The sequence below is a fragment of the Primulina tabacum genome, chromosome 16 (genome assembly GCF_025594145.1).
Source record: "Primulina tabacum isolate GXHZ01 chromosome 16, ASM2559414v2, whole genome shotgun sequence".
NCBI lineage: Eukaryota > Viridiplantae > Streptophyta > Magnoliopsida > Lamiales > Gesneriaceae > Primulina > Primulina tabacum.
This window is the reverse complement of record NC_134565.1, coordinates 30,222,403-30,244,746: the sequence shown is the minus strand read 5'-3', so window position 1 is coordinate 30,244,746 and position 22,344 is coordinate 30,222,403. Positions and strand designations below refer to the sequence as shown.

The 22,344-nt window shown below is 35.4% G+C and overlaps 2 protein-coding genes and 1 pseudogene across 2 annotated transcripts; 1 reads left to right on the top strand and 2 right to left on the bottom strand.

Annotated features, from left to right (window-relative positions):
* Positions 1 to 144: 144 nt before the first annotated feature.
* Positions 145 to 1,429, top strand: LOC142528483 (lichenase-like; annotated as a pseudogene).
* Positions 1,430 to 1,432: 3 nt separating this feature from the next.
* Positions 1,433 to 3,655, bottom strand: LOC142528482 (protein IQ-DOMAIN 12). The gene is made up of 6 exons (XM_075633530.1): positions 3,357 to 3,655; positions 2,955 to 3,043; positions 2,590 to 2,865; positions 2,221 to 2,436; positions 2,011 to 2,133; positions 1,433 to 1,885 (listed from the first exon to the last, which is right to left on the bottom strand). The coding sequence occupies exons 2-6, from the start codon at positions 3,027 to 3,029 to the stop codon at positions 1,433 to 1,435; spliced, it is 1,143 nt and encodes a 380-aa protein (XP_075489645.1). The 5' UTR covers positions 3,030 to 3,043; positions 3,357 to 3,655.
* A 10,860-nt stretch (positions 3,656 to 14,515) lies between these two features.
* On the bottom strand, positions 14,516 to 21,744 carry LOC142530084 (uncharacterized). Its single transcript, XM_075635853.1, has 8 exons — positions 21,628 to 21,744; positions 21,441 to 21,526; positions 19,442 to 19,518; positions 19,035 to 19,284; positions 18,535 to 18,839; positions 17,044 to 17,319; positions 16,077 to 16,235; positions 14,516 to 15,084 (listed from the first exon to the last, which is right to left on the bottom strand). The coding sequence occupies exons 5-8, from the start codon at positions 18,544 to 18,546 to the stop codon at positions 14,923 to 14,925; spliced, it is 609 nt and encodes a 202-aa protein (XP_075491968.1). The 5' UTR covers positions 18,547 to 18,839; positions 19,035 to 19,284; positions 19,442 to 19,518; positions 21,441 to 21,526; positions 21,628 to 21,744; the 3' UTR covers positions 14,516 to 14,922.
* Positions 21,745 to 22,344: the final 600 nt, after the last annotated feature.

Here is a 22,344-nt window from a genome sequence, read left to right as displayed (position 1 = left end):
TTTGAGTACGACGTCAGTAATTGCACCAAAATAGTCGAAAATTCAAAATTAATATACTAAAACCAAACTTTTAAAACTTAACGACCGGCAAAGGGAGATCTCTTTCTTGAAATGGTCCTTTATGGACTTCTGATGATAGCTAGCATGGACTTAACAGTTCCCTTTCTGTTTCTTTGTTGGAATATAGAGAAACAATTTCGATTAATGACATCTTCTCCCCCAGACGTCGTGTCCCCGTACAATAAGAACAACGTCAGAAGAATACGGATTTACGACCCCCACCAGCCAACTCTCCAGGCTCTAACATCCAGGTCATATTAGGTGTTCCGAACACCGACTTGCAATACGTTGGATTCGTTCTTCCGGTTTTGAGGAACATTTTATTGTGATTTCTGGTTCCGGACTCGGAAACCAGATAAGAGCGTCCGCTGCTATTGACACAGAAGTTCTTGGGAACTCTTACTCTCCGGCGGATGGAGTGTTTAATGATGATGTTCGGTCATAACCTGGGCCGATCGTAAGCTTTATAGCAAATAACGGAGCCCCTTTGCTCGTAAATTAATACCCTTACTATTCATATGTTGGCAATCCTGGAACTATTAGCCTTCCTTGAGCGCTTTTTACATCTGATGGAATCGTTGTTCCTGATGGACTACGGTATCAGAATCTTTCTACGCGATCTTAGATGCTACGTTGCAGCACTTGAAAAGTATGGAGCAACGTCAGTTGACATTGTGGTATCCGAGAGTGGATGGCCTACGGCTGGAGGAATTGCGCCGACAGTTGAAAACGCAAGACTTCAGAACACGAACTTGATTCAAAGGGTCAAGAATGGAACGCCTAAAAGACATAAAAGGGCAATGGAAACATACATTTTTTCCGCATTTGCATAAAATCAGAAGAATCCTAAGATTGAAAAGCATTTCAGGGTCTTCCAACCGAATGGACAAAGCAAGTATCCGATCAGTTTTAACTAGTTCTGTTGAATAAAAATTGTATCCATAGAATAAGGACTTCAAGTTCAACCGATGTATTACAATCAAACGTTATTAAGCTATAAATTCTACTGAACATAGTGTATTTATCTGGTTTCTTCACTATGTTACCTAGTTTTCTATGCTAGAGAACCGAGCCTATAACATGATGAATTTCAGTTGGCGATAATATATGTCATTTTACAAACAAAAGATAAAAAATTTGGACTAGAAAGAAAAGAGGGCTCTCTATAAGATTCATCGGCCAAAAAGTAATTAGAAAACAACAAACCAAAGCGAAAAGGCGAAAATTTGGGTAAATGCACATATTGACACGATAAATTGTAATCTAAGCTCAGAAGTGGGAGTATATTCAAAGGTTTAACATATAATATAAATGAAGACTGAATCATTTTCTTTCTTAATCTTGATGAACCATGATGTTCTTCTTATAGGTGTTACATGTTCTTCTTATAGGTGTTAGTTGTTTGACCATTGAATGAACTAGATGAACAAATCTTGATCTTGTACGGAGAATGTTGGCCTGAGTATGTGTCACATAATCTCAGCCGTTGCCTTGGTGTGCTCAGTGATCTAGACTTGGCCTTGGCAGATTCTGTGGTGGTCATGTATGCTGGAAAAACTGGACAATTGGGTAAAAATCCATCTTCGCCTATTGATTTCTGTTTCATGTGACAAAACGATCTTCTTGGTAATGAAAAGGGCGAAGTTAGTTCTTCCATTAGTTCTTGTTTCTCTGTAGTTCGCAGCCTAAGGTTTGAAAGTGGCAAATTCTTCGACCTCTCTGTTTCTTCATGCTGATGTTCCTCGAATTCTTGATCAAACCAGCTGCTTTTTCTGTTTTCTTTGGGGATCATTGATCCTTGCAGGTTTTGGTAATTTTCCCTCTCCTAAATAAGAAAAAATAATCTCTCTTGAAATAAATAACGAAAAGGTGCACAAACTTTACGCCTTATTTGGTTATGAATAAAGATACTTGTGACACCAGATAAGCTAATAAAAGAATCAAGATTACCCGACGAGAGAACGAAAAATGCTTCATTCGGTCCCTTTTAGCGACAGATTCTTGCTTTCTCAGGTATAATCCATCTTTCGACACTAAGGTTAAATCCCAACTCCTGTGAGTACAACAACGAAGCTGCCATGAACAGAATAAAGGTTTTTTTAGTTCGATTTTTAAGCCAAAAACAATCATGCAATATAATGCAGAATCTTCCTCATTTACTCTTAGTTCTTCAGATTTGATCCCTTCCTTTCCCCTAAGATTACGTCTCTTTTCACTGTAATTTAGGTAATCAAGAAGAGTTGGAGCTCTACGATGATGTGGTTTTTCCAACTGCATGGATGCTAAGTTCTTAGGAATTCCGCATCTTACTAGCTCGCCTCGGACCACTGCTTGAAGTTTCACTATCCCTTTTAATGCACCCAATGCTTTTCTAGCCTGCAAAACATCCAAATCAATCTAAACATCCGATCAAATTTATCGATTCTTTTTAACTATTGCAAAAGACCTACCCATTTTTTTCTCTTACATAGTGATTATTGAATGCACAATTTTTGTGGCGAAATTTTCGACGAATTTAAATTAACTCACAAGATGTCCCCTATAAGCACTTTGAATTTTGAGGGTTGCCAAGTACTGATTTTTCAGTTCAATTTTGTACGAGATACTTGTGAGACGGACAACCTCGGCTGCAGCATTGGCGGCAGCAACGGCAGCTTCTGCTGCAGCTGCTGTTGCAACGGCCACAGCTAATGCACGTTTTCGCTGCTCTTCTGTCGCCTCGTTTAGCAATTTTTGAGGTTGTTCCAGCTCAGGGCACTGCATGAACTTGAAAATTCCTAAAAACCAACTCCATTTCTTTGATCTCTAACCATTCACATTCACAGAACCATTATCAAAAACAAAAATTTATGAAAATGAAGAATAGAACATATTTACGATCATAGAATTTTTACCTCATCTGATTTCTGTTTTGACTCGGAAATGAAAAATCTTTTCACACAAGTGAACCAGCCTTTTCCCTCTCCCATATCAAACAAATCTCCTAAATCAGTGAAAGAACAAAAAGATGAGTAGGTGATCGATGATCCCGCGGGTTCAAGTGATCAAAGAACCTAATTTCATATAATCGTCAAGAAAAATTCAGCTGTCAATTTCAAGAAAACGAAATTTACAGATCTTTCATCAATCACAACTAACGAAAAGAGCAGAGTGCCAGCTAAAAGGAGCGGCCCATATGCATACGATTCATTCAAACAATAAAATCATCCTCTAAAATACATCAAATCACTCGTTCTCGACTAATGAGAGACGAAGTCACCTCAAGGGGAAAACCATTAATGAGAATGTCACCATACCTTCGAGAAATTCATGTGACGCATGCAGGAGAAAGCTAACAACGCAATTTATACAAAAAACTCCAGCATTTTCTTGGACTTCATTCTTACAACAATAAAGGACATATTTCTTTTTTTATATAATCATAATATAATAACCCCTTCGAAAAAAAAAGGTTCCAAGTACAAGTAGTTTTTTTGATTTTTGTGCTCTGAATAGCAAAACATGTGCTGATAAGAAAGTGAGATCGAAAGCAACTTTAGGCTACGAATTAAAGTTTTCCCAAACAACTATTTGAATTATCAAGTCATTGTAAGTACTGTTTTAGGGTGACATGAGGAAATGCTTTTAACATCAAATGGGCTTGGATTTTTGCATTCTTTTCTAACTGTCATTTTCTCAAACATCTGCCACTCATCACTTCAAATGTCTCTTTCGCATGAATCAGATTAATTTTTTTTTTAACATATCATATTTCTTGAAGGGAAAAAAACAAGTGCAACTTACATATCAGTACAAAAATCTTTCAAATTTTAAATTTAGTACCTAGCTTCCCCTAATTCCCCTCAACCCCATTTGAGTAATTGTTTTTCTCTTTTTTAAATAATGGCCCATCATGCTTTCGTAAAATAAATTAAATCTTTTACCTCTTTGACCGAAGTATCACCGGGTTATATCCACCGTATTTTACGAACTGCTCCTCACAGTCCAACCACACGATCGCAACCGATGGTTACAGACGCAGATTCCTTCAGTAGTACTTGGGCACAACTCTAATTCGTTTCCTACCTTAGAGTGTACAATAAAAGATAAAATTTTGAAAATAATACATGAGAGGGGCTAAGAGCAAAGATCTCTTTATTCAAACACAAACATTTTATTAGTACATAGTAACCTCTTGTCGAGGAGGAGAAACTTGTTTAGCTACTAATAGTAGCTGAACTCACTACACACATACACTTGAAAGAAAATTATTACAAATGATTTGAAGAAAGATGAAGAGGTTGATCGATGCCTTCATCTTCCTTTTGCTTCCTTATTTATAGAAGGCTTCTTCGGATTTGAAACTCGGACTTCAAATCTTCATAAGCCTTTACAGCTTGCTTGGGGACCATATAGTGGTTGGTGTGGTCCCTTCTTGACCTGTCTTTTTCTAGATTATTAATCTAGAAATTAACTTCTCATCTTCTTTTATCTCTCTGAGATACCATTGACGATGAATATATAAGATATCTGCGGTAATTTCGTCTTCCTTTTCCTGGAAACGTTGAACTAGCCATTTAAGAGCATCCGCCTGTTTTCTTTTATAATTAATTCTTCTTTTCAAGACTTTCAGATATACACGGTACATCTTCTAGTTTTGATTTTGGTGTGTTTAACTGGTTCCATTTACCCTTTTTTATAGTGTAAAGTTGGGGTCCAGTTTTCTTGTTTTTCTTCATTGGATTCCCTTTTTTAAATTAGGTATTCAATGGTCCTTGTCATTTTCCATCGATTATTGGTGGTCCTGTCCCTCCACTCACATGGTGGGTTTTCCTTTTGTTAGTGGACTAGTCACATGTCCACATTCAATTTTGTCGAGGAATCTTTGGCTTTCGGTGTCCCCGAGGAAAACGTGAATGTGGTACATCCCCACTTGTGCTTGTATCGGTAAAGTTTTTCCGATCAGATCTCGGTTTGAATCCTTTACCGAATTCAGGTTCCTTCTGGTTTTGGCATTCAAGGCAGATGTTTTCTGACCATCTTCCTATATGTGCCATATTACAGAATTTTCGGCGAGTTTCTTTACTGGCCGGCAGCTTGCTGTTCCACAAAAGATTTCTCTTTTTCTCAAATAAATCTTCTGCAAAACTTGTTGTTTTTCCTGTCATAGTATTTAACAGGAATGATCCGTTCACTGAATGATTATAAAATTTGAACGGAAACTTGACTTTGTCCATCTTACTGAGACAGACCCATAGACCCCAAGCTCTTCTGGTAGAAATGTCATCTTCAGTAGTTGAAGCAACCAGGGGTGTTTCTTCTGTTGGAGGGTCCTTGATAAATTTTTGAACATTTGTATCCGGCCTCCTTAACTTGATGAAATGAAAGGCTTCGTGAGAACCTTTCCCTGCTGGTTCTGGTGATGCACTGAAAAAGTATAGCTCCAAAATATCTCCTCTGGACAAATAATCATTATTCGCCCAAGTTTCGTGAACAGCTTCCTGGATCCATTTTGGTAGTCCTGAAATTTCCGGAAAGCTTGGTGATGTAGTATAAACTGAGGCAAGAGCCCCGAATTCATACCATGCCTTGACCTCCTTTGGATATGAATTTGGTTTCATCCATACCCTGGGATATTTTCCTGAAACATCAACCCTATTGGTAGCTGGGTTAATGTCAATTCTTGTTTTTAATTTCTCCCAATTCTGTTGATAAACCTGAAATGGAGAAATTGTTGCTTCGTTAGTACCAACCTTAGTTTTGCCTTTGTCAATACGAGGCCTAAGGTTGATCTCTCCCTCTTCAATCCCCGAGGTGAAGGGTTGACTTGAAGACTCAAGATAAGGATCAGGAGTCTCAATTTTTGTTTCAGCCGATTCATCTGGTGATGATCCCGACTTAACACTTGTGCAAGGGGTATTTGAATCCCCCGCTACAGGTATAGAGTCATGTACTCGAAAACTCTCCATTTGGGAAACCAATGGCTTCTCAATGCCTTGGAGGATAGGCCTTTGCATTACAGACCATAACTGAGTATATATGCCTGTAAACAACCTGTAATTCGATCAGAGACAATTCTCTTATCGGCTTGTTGTAGCCTTCCCGCAACTTCTGCGTTAACGGCCAACTTGTTGAACTCGGTTTGAAGCATTTCAAGGTGTTCCCTCAAATGCCTCTGCATCTTGATAATAACATCAATGTCAATGCTGTCCATCTCTTGTTAAAAAATCTGCAAGAATATTTTCATGAGATTTTATTATCACAATATCAAAAATATAATTCTGACATAGTGCTTGCCATCGTAATAATCTAGCCTTCTCAGGTTTAGACTCAATTCTATTCCTTAAAAAAGCTTTAACTTGTGTGTTATCAACTTTCAAAGTGAATTTCTTTGCAAGTAAGAATAATGGCCATTTTTCAAAAGCCCTTTTTACTGCATAAAATTTCTTCTCATTGATATGACATCTAATGGCTTCTGCATCTGAGAATAATCCACTGCAGTATCTGCATGGTTGTTCTCTATCTGGTGTGAGCTTAGTAAGAACTGCTGCCCACCAATGATCACTAGCATCGGTATACAATACCAGATCATCTTCGTCTTGAGGAATAGCCATTTTTGGAAGATTTTTACAAACCTCCTTTAAATGGATAAGTCCTTCCGTGTGTTCTTTTGTCCATATAAATCTTGCATCTTTTTTCAATAATGGACTGAACACCTTCCTGTGTTTTGCTAGGTTTTTAATAAACATCCCAGCAAAATTAACAACTCCTAAGAAACTTTGAAGTTGCTTCTTGTCTTTGATATTTTATGGAAAATTCTGCACTTTTTCCACTATGTGTTCTTGCAGAATTATTCCTGATTCATCGATTTCAATTCCGAGGAATTCAATCTTCCTTGAAGCAATGACTGCTTTCTTTTCAGATAAAACCAGTCCTTATTTCTTGCAAACTTTAGAGAAAATCTCCAAATGCTTAACATGTTCATTCATATCTTTGGATGCTATTAAAACATCATCAATATAAACAAACATAAATTTAAAATAATCTTTAGAAAGATTATCCATTTTTCTTTGAAATATCTGGGGTGAATTGGCCAATCCCATTGGTAATACTTCCCAAATATAATATCCTTGAGGTATGGAGAAAGCTGTGAATTTCTTGCTTTCTTCCTGCATCCGAATTTGGTAGAATCCAGACTTGCAATCGAACTTAGAGAATATCTTGGTATTGCGTATGCAACTAATCAAGTGTTCTCTACTAGGTATAAAATACCCATCAAACTTCAGAATCTTATTAATTTCTTGATAATTAATAACTAATCTGGGTTTTTCCTCGTTTTATCTCACCATGATTTATTACCAGGAACCCTGGACTACTATATGGTGACATACCTGCTTTGATCAAACCAAGGTCCAAATGTTCCTTGATTATAATCTGCATATCCCTTTGATCAATGATATTCATTGGGATAGGCTTGCAACGGACAAATTCATACTCTTTGCCTTCCTTAATCTTGAGGCAAGCTTTGAGTTGATTTCTATCCCACCATGCCAAGGGATCTTCATTGTAATTTTCTTTGATCCTCTTCTTGACATCTTCCAATGATACCTTAGATTCGAACTCTACTTCATTTGTTTGTAGAGTTATCATAAGGCATGCTATATCTTCTGGTTTGAGTACTTGATCTGCTCTTAACTGGAGCATTGTTTCTCCAAACCGTCTAGAATCCTTCATTTTTGGGTTCAGAAGTTGTCCTGAATCACCACGCTTGCTGCGAAACATGATCGGCAATTTTCTATAAAATGCCTCTCGTAGTCTCTGGACTATGATTTTGTGATCACATGGTGTTGTGAATACTAATCTTCTAGTCTCATTTTCTTGTTGAGTATAGGATTTGAACATCTGTAGGAAGTTATTGCCTAGCAATATGTCAGCTCATGTGTCATGAAAATAAATTGGTGGTGTCTTTACCTTGTACCAAGGTGTTTGCCCAGCACCGCCAATCATTATTTCAGTCATCTTAATCCCTTTACATAAGATTAAGATTCTTCTGGAGAAATCTCTTCCAGCTATCTTTGGTAGTTCTTCTTCCAAATTATTTGGAAAAATTCCTCGTTTTGCTGTACATATTCCAGCACCTGAATCAATATAAGCAGCAAAATATTATGCCTTGTATTGTTCATACAACATTCCTATTGGAATGTATATGGAGAATGGACTTGTGGTCATTGGATTTTCCACATCTTATTATTTGCCATAAACTCCATTTCATACTCTAGACGTTTCCAAGGTTTGTGTTCCTCGAGAAACTCTAGTCCAAGAATCAATCTATCTGATTCTTTCCCTGGAATTCCTTGGATATGAACTTCCAATTCTCCGATATTAATCAGTCCTGGTAAGTTCCTATCATTGGTTGTTCTACATAGTATATTGAATTACAAGGAAATTGATTCATTTGCTTTGTAATATCAAATATTATTCCAACTTCCTTCCACCCTTCTGGGCATCTGAGTTTTCCTATTGTAGAAAAATTTTTCGGCTCCTGTTGGGTTTCTATAACAGGTGTTTTCCCCCACCTGTAACTCGTAATTCTATCTTCTTGAAAAGATAGTCTTCTTGATTCCAATCTAAGACTTTGATTCCTTTGTAGAATCGGTTTGTCTTGTATTTGGATATCTATTTCCTGTATTAAAGGAAACTCAACTCTTTCCGGATAAATTGCCTAAGCAACTTTTCCGAATATCTCGGGTATTTCAATGAACTCGTTTATAATAAACAACTCAGAATGATGTGTATTAGATAGAGCATATGAAATTTGATAAGTAATAGAGTATGGTCTATTACCTTCTTTCATCAGCCTCTTTTCCTTGAAATTTTGATGTAATGTCAAGGCTCGGCTGAAATCTCGATCTGCCAGGTTGTAGGCTATCCTTGGATATATTACTCTTACAATCTTTCCTGCACAGAGGTTTCGTGAGATAGTTCCCAGTACTGAATCTTGAAAATTCCCCATTCTTTTATCGCATATAGCAATATCAATAGGCGAATTTATTCCTTCTTTGAAAGTAGCTTTTATCATAATTTAGATTGCTTCAATATGAATCCAAGACATAGTCCTTGCTACTTCTATCTTGAGTTTTTGTAATTCCTCCTTAATTTCTTCAGAAGGAATTAACTGCATCTCCATTCTATTTCCCGTAAGTTCCATTGGGATTGCCATTTCCCTTCTGGAAACTTTATAGATGAGATGATGCTTTCTGTTTCTTAGGCCAAGACTTCCTAAGAACTTTTCTACATGTCCTGCAGAGAATCCTTGATATCTCTGTAAGCTAGGATTTTCTCTCATGATCCTTTGGACCATATTATTAGAGATTGTTGTCTGGCTAAAAAATCCAGACAAATCTTCATGTGTTTCGTGTCGAAACACCTCGTCCTCAGTCAGATTCCGATTCAGTTCCATCGGACTCTTCTTGACTTAGAACTTCTTCTTCTTCATATATACTTTCATCTGAGGCAATGTCCTCAAATCGGTATACTTGAATAAGATCTTGGTAATAAACTTCTTCTTCAATATCCGGGGTAGGATCGAAACGTTTAATACCTCTTCTTTCATTTTCTGGACAGTTGGTCGAAATATGACCTCTTGCTCCACATGTCCAGCAATTGCAATTCTTGAAACTTTAATTGGTTTGAGTATGAGCTCTTCTGAAAGTTTTCTTCGTAGGTGTTCTTCATGTGCTTCGAGATGTACTCGATGCTTGGGATGATATCCTACTCCTCGATGGTCCGCTTCTTTGTCCAGATTTATAAGATCTGGCTTTCTATCTAGACCATACAGTTCTTGGTTTCCAAGAACTTCTTCCACTTCGTGCATAAGGATGAGTCCTAAAACTTTTCCTCTTATACTTCTGTGGTTTACTTCCAATAATTGTTAGAAGATCATTTTTCTTACAACACAATGGAGTTCTTTTGTTGATACCCCTTAAGCGTTTGTAATTCTTTTGTAATGCTGCTATATGGCACCATTCTGCCAACTTCCCTTTGAGGAAAGAGGCTCTTCTTGCCAGCGTATCTGGATTACCAGGTACGTATTTCCTTATGAGCATTTCTCTCCAAGGGCTTGGCATTTTTGCGAAGAAAAGCTGCATAGCTATATCTTCTTCGACTCCTGAATTCCATCGATATTTTGTGAATAACATGATGTATTCATCTACTAAACATATATCGTGTAATTCAAGACTATACAGAGCCTGAGTATATTTCTTCCTTTTCTCTGTATCTTGGCTGTTAAAATAGTCTACTCCTATAAATTGTGCTTTAAATAGGGTAGCCATTTTTCCGGCTATCTCGCTTAGAGATTCTCCGGCCATGACTGACTCTTTCATTTCTGATGAAGTCATGTCCCAAGCAATTTTCACTGATCCCATAAGACTCATTTCTAAAAGTTTAATGAATCCTTCTTTGTTGAGATCAAGTGTACCTGCTGCGATTCTTATAGCAGATGTCCAATCATCTATGAGATCTTCTCTGTTTTTGAAATCTAATACATCAAGGTTAAGCATAATCCCATAAGGATGTATAGGATCTAAAACAGTCTTCCCATAGGGTGTTTGGTGCAAGGGAATTTGACTTCTCCTTGTCCTTGTCCCTGCTGGGTGTGAACCTCCACCAGTATGGAAATCAGATTGAGATTCTCTCATGTTTACATTCTGAGATCCCACACTTTCCTTTGGTGGTTCCTGAGTAGATGATCAGGTTATAGCAGGTACTTCACCTCCTGCTGTGTTCATCTTTAGATTTACCACTTTGAGATTTGCGAAAGATTCCGCAAACTCTTGTAGATCCTCCAAACCAATTCTTTCTAAAGTTGTCATCAGATCAATTTCTTTTCTGAGACATACTTGATTATATTGATCATCTTTTCTTCTTCAGTCAAAGGTTTTGACACCACTCTGGCCTTTCCTTGTTGATGTAACAAGGGTTCAGTACCAAATGAGGGTGGTAACCATCCTCCTGAAGTTCTTTTACTAGAACCTGATTGTTGTTCTAGTCTCTGTATTCTTGTTTGAATATCCTTTAATATTCCAAGAATTTATTCCTGGTTTTAAGGATTTCTTCAACTCGTTGAGGTACAAAATATAGTATGTTGCCATAATTTTGTACTGTTTTCTGGATTTCTCTAAGATCTAAGGAGAGCTTAGAGGAGTCTGGTACAATTTTCAGAAACTTATTTGCTTGAATCATAAGTTTACCTGAGAATTTACCTGAGGGTGCTGATGCTTCCCTTTCTAGTTCTTGGTATCTAACAATAGTTAGATTAACTTGTGTATATTCCAAAATATTGGAATAAATCTTGTAAATTTTTCTCGAACCTAAGTTCGGATTCATAATCTTTTCAAAATTCTCCTTCTCATACAATTAGTTACTTAGTAATAATAAAATCTGTGTTCGAAATAAATTAACCTTAAGCTCTGATACCATTTTGTGAAGTGCGGGGATCAATTAAAACAAATAGGAGACAAGGGTATTTTTGGCATATATTTAAAATTTTTCTTTCTAGGTACTAGAACCAAAGTTCTTTTTCAAAGTGTACTGATACACAATTTACCCAAAAAACAATATCTGATTCCCTCAACCATTCATTGGCATTTGTACTTGTGATAAATTCTTGAAACATTTTTTTTATCGCTTTCTTGAAATATACAAGATATCTTATTAACGGATAAGATTTTTAGTTTACGACGAAATCTTACTCAATTATAACTAACTTCTCCTTCATTAAAAATAAAATCTTCTGAATACTATTAGAAAAAAAATTTATATTAAATTTATGAAATTAGTAGTCATACTTAGGGGTGGTATACCGTACCGTACCGAAAATCATATACCGTATCGAAAATTTCGGTATAAGAAAATTTATACTGATATCGTACCGAAAATCGGTATACCAAAAAATTCGATAAATATAACTAGCATACCGATTATACCGAAATTGTACGGTATACCGAGATTTCGGTACGGTATCGATATATACTTTTTTATACCGAAAAAAGCATTACATTTTAAAATTTTTATGAATTTATTGTTTTAAAATATTATATATTTTAAATTTTTTATATATTTTTCGGTGTTTTGGTATTTTGGTATATACCGAAATTTTTAAATTGCATATCGTTATCGTACCGAAAATTTCGGTATTCTTACCGTACCGTACCGAAATCTTCGGTATACTGAAAATTCGGTAAATTCGGCATTTTTTCGGTACGATAATATCGGTATACCGAAAATTCGGTATTTTTTCACACCCCTAGTCATACTATGTATATAACATGATACATATAGTAAATATTGTTTTATTATTATTATTATTATTTTATGACGATGAAATCTACCGTCGTTATATTCGATAAATTCATTGTCCACTTGACGACCAACATAGCATTAGATGTATATTAGTAAAAGATGCACATGCATTGCATGTACTATTATTATTTTTAATTTGATTAAATAATACTAATAACACGAAATTATTTTTGATTTAGAAAAGTTGTTCGATTTAAAAGGAAAGTTTTGTTTTGATTTTTTTCTATTTAAAATATGGAGTGATTTGAGAAGGTTTTTAGTAGGGTAAGAAGGGTAATTTTGGAATTAAATATTTTGGTGTCAGGTAGTTATTCTAAGATCCTCACACTTAATAATATAGTATAGATGTATCTTATGAAGGTTCATGTAAATAAATTTTAAAGGGATTCTTCTTTTTTCAAAACAAAAAAAAAATTGTTTTTCCATCTCACTTTCAATCATTCAATGTTCTAATCTACAAAAAGCTTCATGTATTGATTAATTGATGTCAGCGAAACAATTTTTTCATGCCACTTTTCATTTTTCACCTTCACCTTCCCCAAAAAGCAGTCACACGTAGGGGTGGGTACGGTATACCGTACCGAACTACGGTACCGTATACCGTATCAAAAATATCGGTATGGAATTTTTTCATACCGATACCGATACCGAAATTTCGGTATACCGAATTTTCGGTATGGAAAAAGTTCATACCGGTACCGTACCGACACCGAAAATTTTGTCGGTATACCGAAAAAATGTCGATATACCGAAAACATGTCGGTATACTGAACTTAAATTTAAAAAAATAATAATAAAAAATTATTTTCGGTATTTCGGTATATACCGAAATATCGAAAAAAAATATATTTCATACCGATACCGATACCGAACATTTCGGTACGGTAATGTTCGGTATACCGATTTTTTCAGTAAGTTCGGTATTTTTTTCGGTACGATTTTTCGATATTTCGGTATTTCGGTATTTTTTCCCATCCCTAGTCACACGAACTCGAATTCATAATTTAAGTATCAGAAAAGATTGGCCACACAAAATAAAGTAAATTGCAATTCTTTTTTAAAAAATTTTCTGGCAAAGTTAAGAAATGGGGCACAAAAAAAAAGGATATGGAAGGGAAAAAAATTAAAAAATAAATAGAATAAGCAGAAAGCGTGTTTTTGGCTTTTTAGCTGTTAAGCGGATCAAAAGCGTTTTTAATGATGGAAATCAAGCCTTGGATATAATTTTAGAATGCACAAGTTTGGGAACGAAGCTTGAATCTTGGTTCAAAATGGTCTTTCAAGAGAAGCAAAATTCCTATAATAATGAAAAGAAAATAATTTTTTTAATGCTAAAGTCCAAATGTTTTTTCTTTAAAAGTTTACTTGAAAAGCAAAGTCAAATTTCAAATAGGTGGTAGAGTCCCCATTTGAGGCTTGAATGTAAACATAGAATAGTCAATACCTACATTAAAAGAAAATAAAGAAAAAGCCAATACCTATTATTTTGAAATAAAAGAAGATTGGACACAAAACTGGTGTTTTTCAAGAAAATCAGCGTGAATCAAATTTATAGTGTCAAATCAGTTTGGACGTACTATATTTTCAAGTCTCACGTCTATATGTAAGAAATTTAACAAAAAAAAAAAAATTTGAGATCTTAAAAAGAATAATGACATGCTTAGAAAACGTGAATTAAATATAGATTAGGCGCATATAACGCTTATGGGTTTTTTTTTTTTTTTTATTCACTTTTATCATAATTTATATTTAAAAAATTTTGAAGATTTGCTTGCGATCGAAACGAAATAATGGGCATGACCCCGAGAAAATGATGCCACCCACCTTTGCTTTGATTAAATATCTTTACAAGAAATATTCTTTCCATTGGATCAGATCAGTCCATGTGAAAATATGTTTTTTAAAAAAATGTTAAAATTCATTTATGTATATATATAATTTTGATATGTCGTACACTAATCATAGATAACTATGTGTCGCTGAATTGATGATAACTTATTGGATACATATGACATTATTTAAGTCCCTACTTCATTGTAATCTTTACATTTTGTATGAATTCTACCACATTCATAACCGAAAGCAACAAACTTTATGGACAAGATTGGGCCAATCTAAATGAATCATGTCATATTATAAGCAAAACGAGAAAGAAACATCATCAAAGCACAGGTCACCCTGGAAATAACATATGCGCTGAAAGTGCGAGTTTTTTTTTTTAGATCAAGGAATTTTTATGTCAGATTCAGACTGTAATATGAAGTTTTTGCCCTACTACACATATCGGTAACGAGGATGCTGCATCAAGAAACCAAAAACACAGTTTTGCAAATTAGATGCTTCCCTTTTTTGGACCAAACCAAAATTGATTCCACAAAAGAAGTTGAGAATCCAACTTGCACGTATTCAATAGGCTAAGAGTTTCCAAACGTTGCTACCCATTTCAAGAATGCGAGCAAAGGATTATGGATCAAGATGGTCTTCACCCTTTAGTAAAAGAACCTATAATCCCAAATATATTCAAATCCTCCATCGAGGAAGAGTCTGGTTCACGTCAGTCTTATAGTTTGAGAATGAGGCCAATGGGACAATGATCACTTCCAGCAACATCTGGGAGAACATATGGGTCGTATACCTGGTTGGCAATTGATTCGGAGGCAAGGAATTAGTCGAGCCGCCATCCTAATTCAAACACAATATATTTTTAATTTAAAAAACAGATAGAAAGAGCCAAACATACTTGTGAATATGATGTGAAAACAGTATCCAGGAATATTTTGACAACCGTAACCCGTGAAAAACAGTGGCTTCTGGGATAAATATTATGTTCGAATCATTCAAGTATTTGAGTTGACACAGCCGGCAAAAGTTTTAGAATCAGTTATACATATGAAAGCATAAAATCTGATACACACACAAGCTCGGACATCCTTGGTAACTAAACAATGCAAAATACTGGTAATCTACCCTTGACTAAAAACATTGTAAAAAACCACCAAGTTAAAACTCGTTCATGTTTTTAAATTGATAGCATAAACCTCCTCGCCAGTGGTTTTATACGATACAGGTCCTCCGGCTAAGTTAAAACTCGTTCGTGTTTTTAAATTGATAGCATAAACTTTCTCGCCAGTAGTTTTATATGATATGTGCGCTTCATATAAGCCTATACATGAAATTAGCCAAAATCAAAGTTCTCAAAAGTCCAATATCATTCTAAACATAACAAAAATATAAATGCTTCACTTCTCCCTTATCTTATGGCACCCAGAAGCTTCAAATGTTATTATAGAGAGCCTGTGCTATAAACCGAGAAGATAAACATATTTATGTTTTTATTACATGCAGGACATTTTTTTGATTGATCACTCTAATATGAGGTAATATAATGTATTGCCTGGTGTTAAGCGAGTGCACCATAAAAATTAACTAATAAAATTCTCACATAAAGTTTTAAATTCTTTGGCATAACACAAGGGGTCCATCTGTCGTTTACCCTCAAGGCATACCCAAACTAACTGGAGCATAGTTGAACTTAGCTAAATGCTTGTAAATTCGAGATCAAAGTAATCTCTCTGGCCTCTCCTAAGTTTTGTATACACAGGTGACTTTCCATGGAGGAATTAAAGCTCGAGTGCATAAATATATGGAAGTATATGGAGTACACTATGACATACCTCTGTTGGTTTTTCATCCACCGTGCCTGTAGCCCCAATACGTATAACCAACAGTGCCAGGGGCTGTTTCCGAAAGGTATCAATAAAACCTTTATCAAGAAAATTTGTTTGAAATGATTGTCTCTCTTCATCTGTAAAACCTGCACTTCTTTTGTTTCCCTGAAAGACTAAAAAATTAAAAGTTTGTATCACCAATTTCATTGAACTAATAGTACAAAGAAACCTTCTTCTTTGGATAAAAGAAACTTCTCAGTTCATAGCTAATGGCAATGAACTCCAATTCTGTGCAAACTATTAATCCTACATTGTCATTAAAAACAAGAAAAGGACTACGACAAGGAAAAAGATAAAATCAATCCCTACATCCCTATACTAACTCATCCAATTACTCTCGGAAGATTTTGAGAATGCATGACTCCTCCTTGATACATTAGAAAGGGTAGAAAAGGGAAGAGAAACTAAATCAATCAGAGTCTAGTTTCAAAAAAAAAAATCAGAGTTTAATCTACTCACAGCTGGATTCCATATATCAATTTCTTGATGTCAAGTCACCAGTAAGAATAACAGGCTTTGACTGTTCCAGATCCTGCAAAGCATATATTCAACTTCAACATTTAACTCATATTCTTACGATGCATAGAACATCGACACCACGGGAAATAAAATTTTTATATCATTCAATACATAAGTCTTTTCCACGCCTTCCAAACGAATAGGAACAGTAACACAATACTAAGCGAAAATCACGATAATAAATTAATAGACATGAAGAATTGATTTTTGGTACATGATTACATAGCCATATTTACTTTGTAGATGAAATTCAGTATCAAAACCAGAGTCAAGGACACACACACACACACACACACTAATATATACATATATACATATCTCAACCGAGTTCGGAAAAAATGGATCATAGGAAGGGAAGAAGTAGGTTCTAAGAATAACTCGATAATTAACTTACTTTCATATAGTTGCTGAGAGAGGGATCCCACTGTGTTATCCTGTATGACTTAACGACAGAAATTTTAATCAGTTTCACTCCAAGAAAAAAGAAAAGAAAAGAAAAAAGGTGCATAAGAATTCTGAAGATGTCATGTATCAGTCGTTTGAGACCATCACCAGAATTAGGAACATAGCCACACAATAAATAGAATTTAACAAACTCCACTGTCACGAGGAGCCATTCACCATCATGATCAGATAAGCCCAAACCATACCGAACAGAATCTGGTTTTATCTTCCATATAGAAAAAAGTGAAGAAGTGAATACTTGGTCAAAGTTAATATATCAAACCAAGATCTGGCTTTCTGGATTGCGGTTTATTTAGTGTATTGATTGAAGGCATCATGGTGAAACGTTTTAAGATTATTTCTTATATTGCTGGGTTCTCATCAATATGTTCGATATACTAAATTTTATTGTTCAAGTCAGCCATCAGCTGCCTCGCTTAGGCCCAGCAAAAATAGCATAATCAGAATAACAAAAACACATTAAGCTCAATTTTTCGGATGTTTTACTTTATGGCACAAAAAATTCAAAATTCATGACCTATTTATATATACCAAAACCATATGAAAAAGGTATTCTCCATGAAATGATTGGAAAATCAAAATGGTGGGGTAACTTTACGAGCATTCTTGTATCATTGGATAAAAGGACATAAAAGCAAAATCCTGTAGGGAAACAGTTGGCATTTCGGGCAGATTAATCTGGCACGCGGATATAATAAGCATACAAATCGTTATCGATTCTGCATTAAAAAAGAAAAGCCAGAAAAAGGGTTCATGAAAAATCAATTTGAAAGAGAGAACAACAAGTAATTCTCAGGTCCCGTGTTAATAGAAAAATAATATCATGGTTGAGTATTCACCTATGAGGCAAAAGATGCCGTAAAAAACTCTTCAAAAGGATTTGGCGGCATCACGTGAATCATAGAAGCAAGAAATGTTAAATCAATACTTACTAAGGAAGTTATATTAATATGATAGCAAGTTTAAAATATGTAAAAAGCAAGCTTCAGTATCTCCACTGGTAGAAGAAACCAAAGGAACATGGATAAATTTCCAAGATGATCAGTAGATTCATATGACCAGTTATGAAGAACAGGTATGATTATGGCCATGTAGGGAAACAAAAACAAAAGAATTTACCCGTGAGATATAGCCGTCACTGAATAACCAAGCTTCGAGACACTGCATATTCAATAACTATTGTCATAACCTTCTAGTAGACTTAGTCTAATTGCGTCAACATCTTTCTCCTGTTCAGGTAGTAAAAATTAAAATAATACCAAAATGTTTAAGAATCCATATTCAGCTTGAATAAGTCACGATAATACTCGTATCCAACAAAAACTAGGCTTGAATGTCAGGAGTAATTCTAAACTCAAGAGAGAACAATACAAAGAAAGTATGCCCGATCCATCTCAAAATGTGTTGCTTTACACCATACCTGATAAAACATTGTGCTTGTTTCGCCATTATATTTTCTCCAAGTTGCCTACTCAATTTTAACAACAAACATAGTGAGACCTTTCCTGTAGCTTTGTCTCTTGCAAGCACAACACATCAAAAGTTTCTCTTTGTGCAAGTTGCAGAGCAGAAAAGCACTTCAACTTCAGTAAAGCTCTTAAACCATTGACATCCAAGACATTAGCTTCATTTGCACCGTGTCAGCAGCAATAGAAGGTGGCCTCATAATTTCGGACTGTAGGCCATCCATCCTTTTTGTGGATTCTTGTGAGCAAGAACATTCATCTATAGAAAAATCAGAATTGACGCGATTCATAGTATTTACAATCAGGGAATTGAAGTGAAAAAGGGCATTGAAGTTTTTTCTGATATTGTCAATGAACTATCAAGGCATGGGCATTGAAGTGAAAAAGGGACACAATATCATGATAATAGCACATTCCCAAGGAGAAAATATAAAGAAACAGACAAATTGAGCACCTTTCATCTCGGTTGATGTAATTACTAGCTCTTTTCCAATTGTGTGTTCCAGAGTTTTGCGGTTGCTCCTTTCAGATGACTGTTTCATTCTTCTGTTAGTCCGTTTACCAGCAGACATCTCTGAATCCTTGTTGGTTACCTAGCATCATTCTTTTCCAGAATTTCTTAAGCCTCTCTCTTTGAATTAGTTATCTAACAGCTGGCATATCATGAGAGACTATTTGATCTTGTAGATCAGAAGAACCTCCACCTGCATTCAAAGGATAATCTTCAGCACTGGTCACTGGATGACTGTTTGAACACTAAATATGATATTAGAATGAGGATAAATATAAAATAATAGTAAAAATTAAAAAAAGTTCGACTTTCTTAGCAACCAATACATGAAATTACATCGTAAGAAATACCATCTTGGCTGTCCATGAAAATCTTCAAGGCAGACAAAAGTTCAGACTTAGCTCCTTTGGCAGGAATCCCGATACTCCTACAAGTTAAAATCGTTTATGAAATAATTCAAGTCTCAAGAACTACATCAGAAAGCCAAAAACTATGTAAGAAAATGCGAAGTAACAAAACTGCCTGGATGCAATAAGATTTGTGGAGTTGAATATGTTGTTGTTTTTTAATACTAAAAAAGATCTCCGCATATAGTCTCCAGTCTCAACCATGCGCCTTACATCATCATCATCATAGCACATTCTCGCTAGTCTCGCGGTCGGCTACATGAATATTAGTTTTCCAAACTAAGCGATTTTTCCACATGTCATCTCTTAAACTAAGATCTAAGATATCCTCCTTAATCACATTTATCCAAGATTTCAATACTTATCCCTCCTTTACTCATGTCGGATTGGGACCGTGTTTGATCTCCTCTTCACATGAACAAACTACATTAGGCATCTATCCTTAATCTTATCCTCTATAGGAGCTACACCTAAATAGATCATAATCCTTTTATTCCTAATTCTATCATTGCGCTTTTTGCCACACAACCATCTTAGCATACGCATCTCTGTTGCCGTCATTTTATGCATATGTAGTCTTGTAGTAGCCCAACACTCCGAGCCATAAAGCATAGCTGATCGAAACAAGAGTCTTATAACATTTTCCTTTTAATCTCACAGGCATCCTTCTATCGCACAAACTCCTGATGTCAGTCCTCCATTTCATCCACCATGCTTTAATCATATGGTCTATATCATTTTTAATGTCCCCAGTCTTTTGGATAATAGATCTTAATAGCCTTATGTTTCCAGTCTTTTGGATAATAGATCCTAAATAACGAAAAGCTTCACACACTGGTACTTCTCGATTGTCAATCCCAATTGCACTACCCATTCGTCTACATTCAGGACCAAAGTTACAAGCTAAATATTCCGTTTTTTGGGCGACTAATTCTGAAAACTTTATTCTCAAGAGCTTCACGCCATCTATCCTAATTTTTGATTTACACCTTCTTTGGTTTCGTCTATCAAGACAATATCATCTGCAAACAACATACACCAAAGTACCTCATCTTGAATATATCATGTCAGCTCATCCATAACCAAAGCAAAGAGGTAAATGCTTAAAGTCGATCATTGATGAAGTCCTAGTGCCACAGGAAATTCACATGACATCCCTCCAACAAACCTAACACTAGTTACGACACCTTCATACATATCTTTAATGATCTTGATGTAGCATTGAGGCACGTGCTTCCTTGTAAGTACCCACCACATTAATTTTCTAGGCACTCTATCACTGGATTTCTCTAAGTCGATAAATACCATATGCAGTCTCTTCTTTTGTTCTCTTTATTTCTTTATCATTTATCTAATCAAGAAAATAGCTTTTATTGTAGACCTATCAAGCATAAACCAAATTATCTATCTGATATAGTAGTGGTGCTCCTAATTATCCGCTCTATCACTCGCTCCCATAACTTCAAAGTATGGCTTATAAGCTTAATCGTTTTATAGTTTATGCAGTCATGAACATCTCTTTTATTCTTATAAATTGATACTACAATACTATGTCTCCAACATTCTAGCATTTTCCTAGTATCTAGAATCCTATTAAATAGCCTAGTTAGCCATAGGATCCCAACTTCCCCTAGAGACTTCCATACCTCAATTGGTATCTCATCTAGTCCAACTGTCTTCCCCGATTTCAATTTCTTCAGTACCTATGTTACTTCCTTGGCACTAGCTCTACGATGGAACACTAAATGTCTTACTTCCTGCATCTCATGTCTCCACCCGTTTAACTCCTCCGTATTTGTCTCATTCAATAAGTTCTTAAAGTAATCTGTCCAACTATCTAAGATAGTTTATTTTACATTTAAATTCTACCATATTCATGTTTGACCGCACATGACATGGCTCACCTTACATGTTAAAAAAAATTTATAAGGCTAATAACTACCTTAATCTTGACTTAATCTGTTGCAGAGTCATTTTCTCTATAACCATAGTCTCATCCCCAAGAACACCGCTTTCCCTGATACTCGCCTGCATTTCGACCAAAACCATTGAACGTCTCAAAAATAATAAAAAGCATTAATATATAGCGCAAATTGATTTATCATGCACTCTGAGCGCAAAAAAGTGACCTTGGAGGTAGTCTTTTCATGTTTCGACACATCAACGTTGGGTTTATCACCCAACTAATATGTAGCTCACATTTGTAAACATACAGATGGTGATATATGATTTCACAAGAATCACCGCGTACCTCCAGAAGCTTGAATTGCTTCTTGAATCATTCGGCGGAAGAGTGCGTAGATGGAATAGCGGGAGACGGTGCATACGGTGGAATACTTGAGTGACCGACCCTCAAAACGGGCCAACCCGGCCCAAAAATTCATGCTTTAATTAAAATAAATAGATTTGTGCTCTGTGCATAAAACAGGACAAATATGAAATACTCCATCTACGCCAGAGGTACTTATTATTTCTAAAAAATATACATGGCATGTTTGTTCATTAGAATTTAAAGTATATGTTTCGACAAGTGCTTTAAAAATATTTTTAATGTCTTATAACTGAAAAAATTGGTCAAACGGGTAATAAATCATAAACAAAAAAAATTAAACTTTTTATAAAATAATTTTTCAAACATCTTTTTAATTATTTCTCGCTACAAAACAATTTTACAAAGAGCAGGTCTCTTGTGAGACGGTCTCACGAATCTTTATCTGTGAAACGGGTCAATTTTACCGATATCCACAATAAAAAGTAATATTATTAGCATAAAAAATAATATTTTTTCATTGATGACCTAAATAAAAGATCCGTCTCACAAAATACGACCCGTGAGACCGTCTCAC

Bases quoted from the DNA above. Each gene is read 5' to 3' on its own strand.
- LOC142528482 (XM_075633530.1), bottom strand. From the start codon at position 3,029: ATGGGAGAGGGAAAAGGCTGGTTCACTTGTGTGAAAAGATTTTTCATT. The intron at 2,866-2,954 runs GTAAAAATTCTA...GTGAATGGTTAG, and splicing joins CAAAACAGAAATCAGATGAG to AGATCAAAGAAATGGAGTTG. The intron at 2,437-2,589 runs GTGAGTTAATTT...GATGTTTTGCAG, and splicing joins GTGCTTATAGGGGACATCTT to GCTAGAAAAGCATTGGGTGC.
- LOC142530084 (XM_075635853.1), bottom strand. The intron at 16,236-17,043 runs GTAAGTTAATTA...TTAGTCTTTCAG, and splicing joins CTCTCAGCAACTATATGAAA to GGAAACAAAAGAAGTGCAGG. The intron at 15,085-16,076 runs GTATGTCATAGT...TGTTTGAATTAG, and splicing joins TGGATGAAAAACCAACAGAG to GATGGCGGCTCGACTAATTC.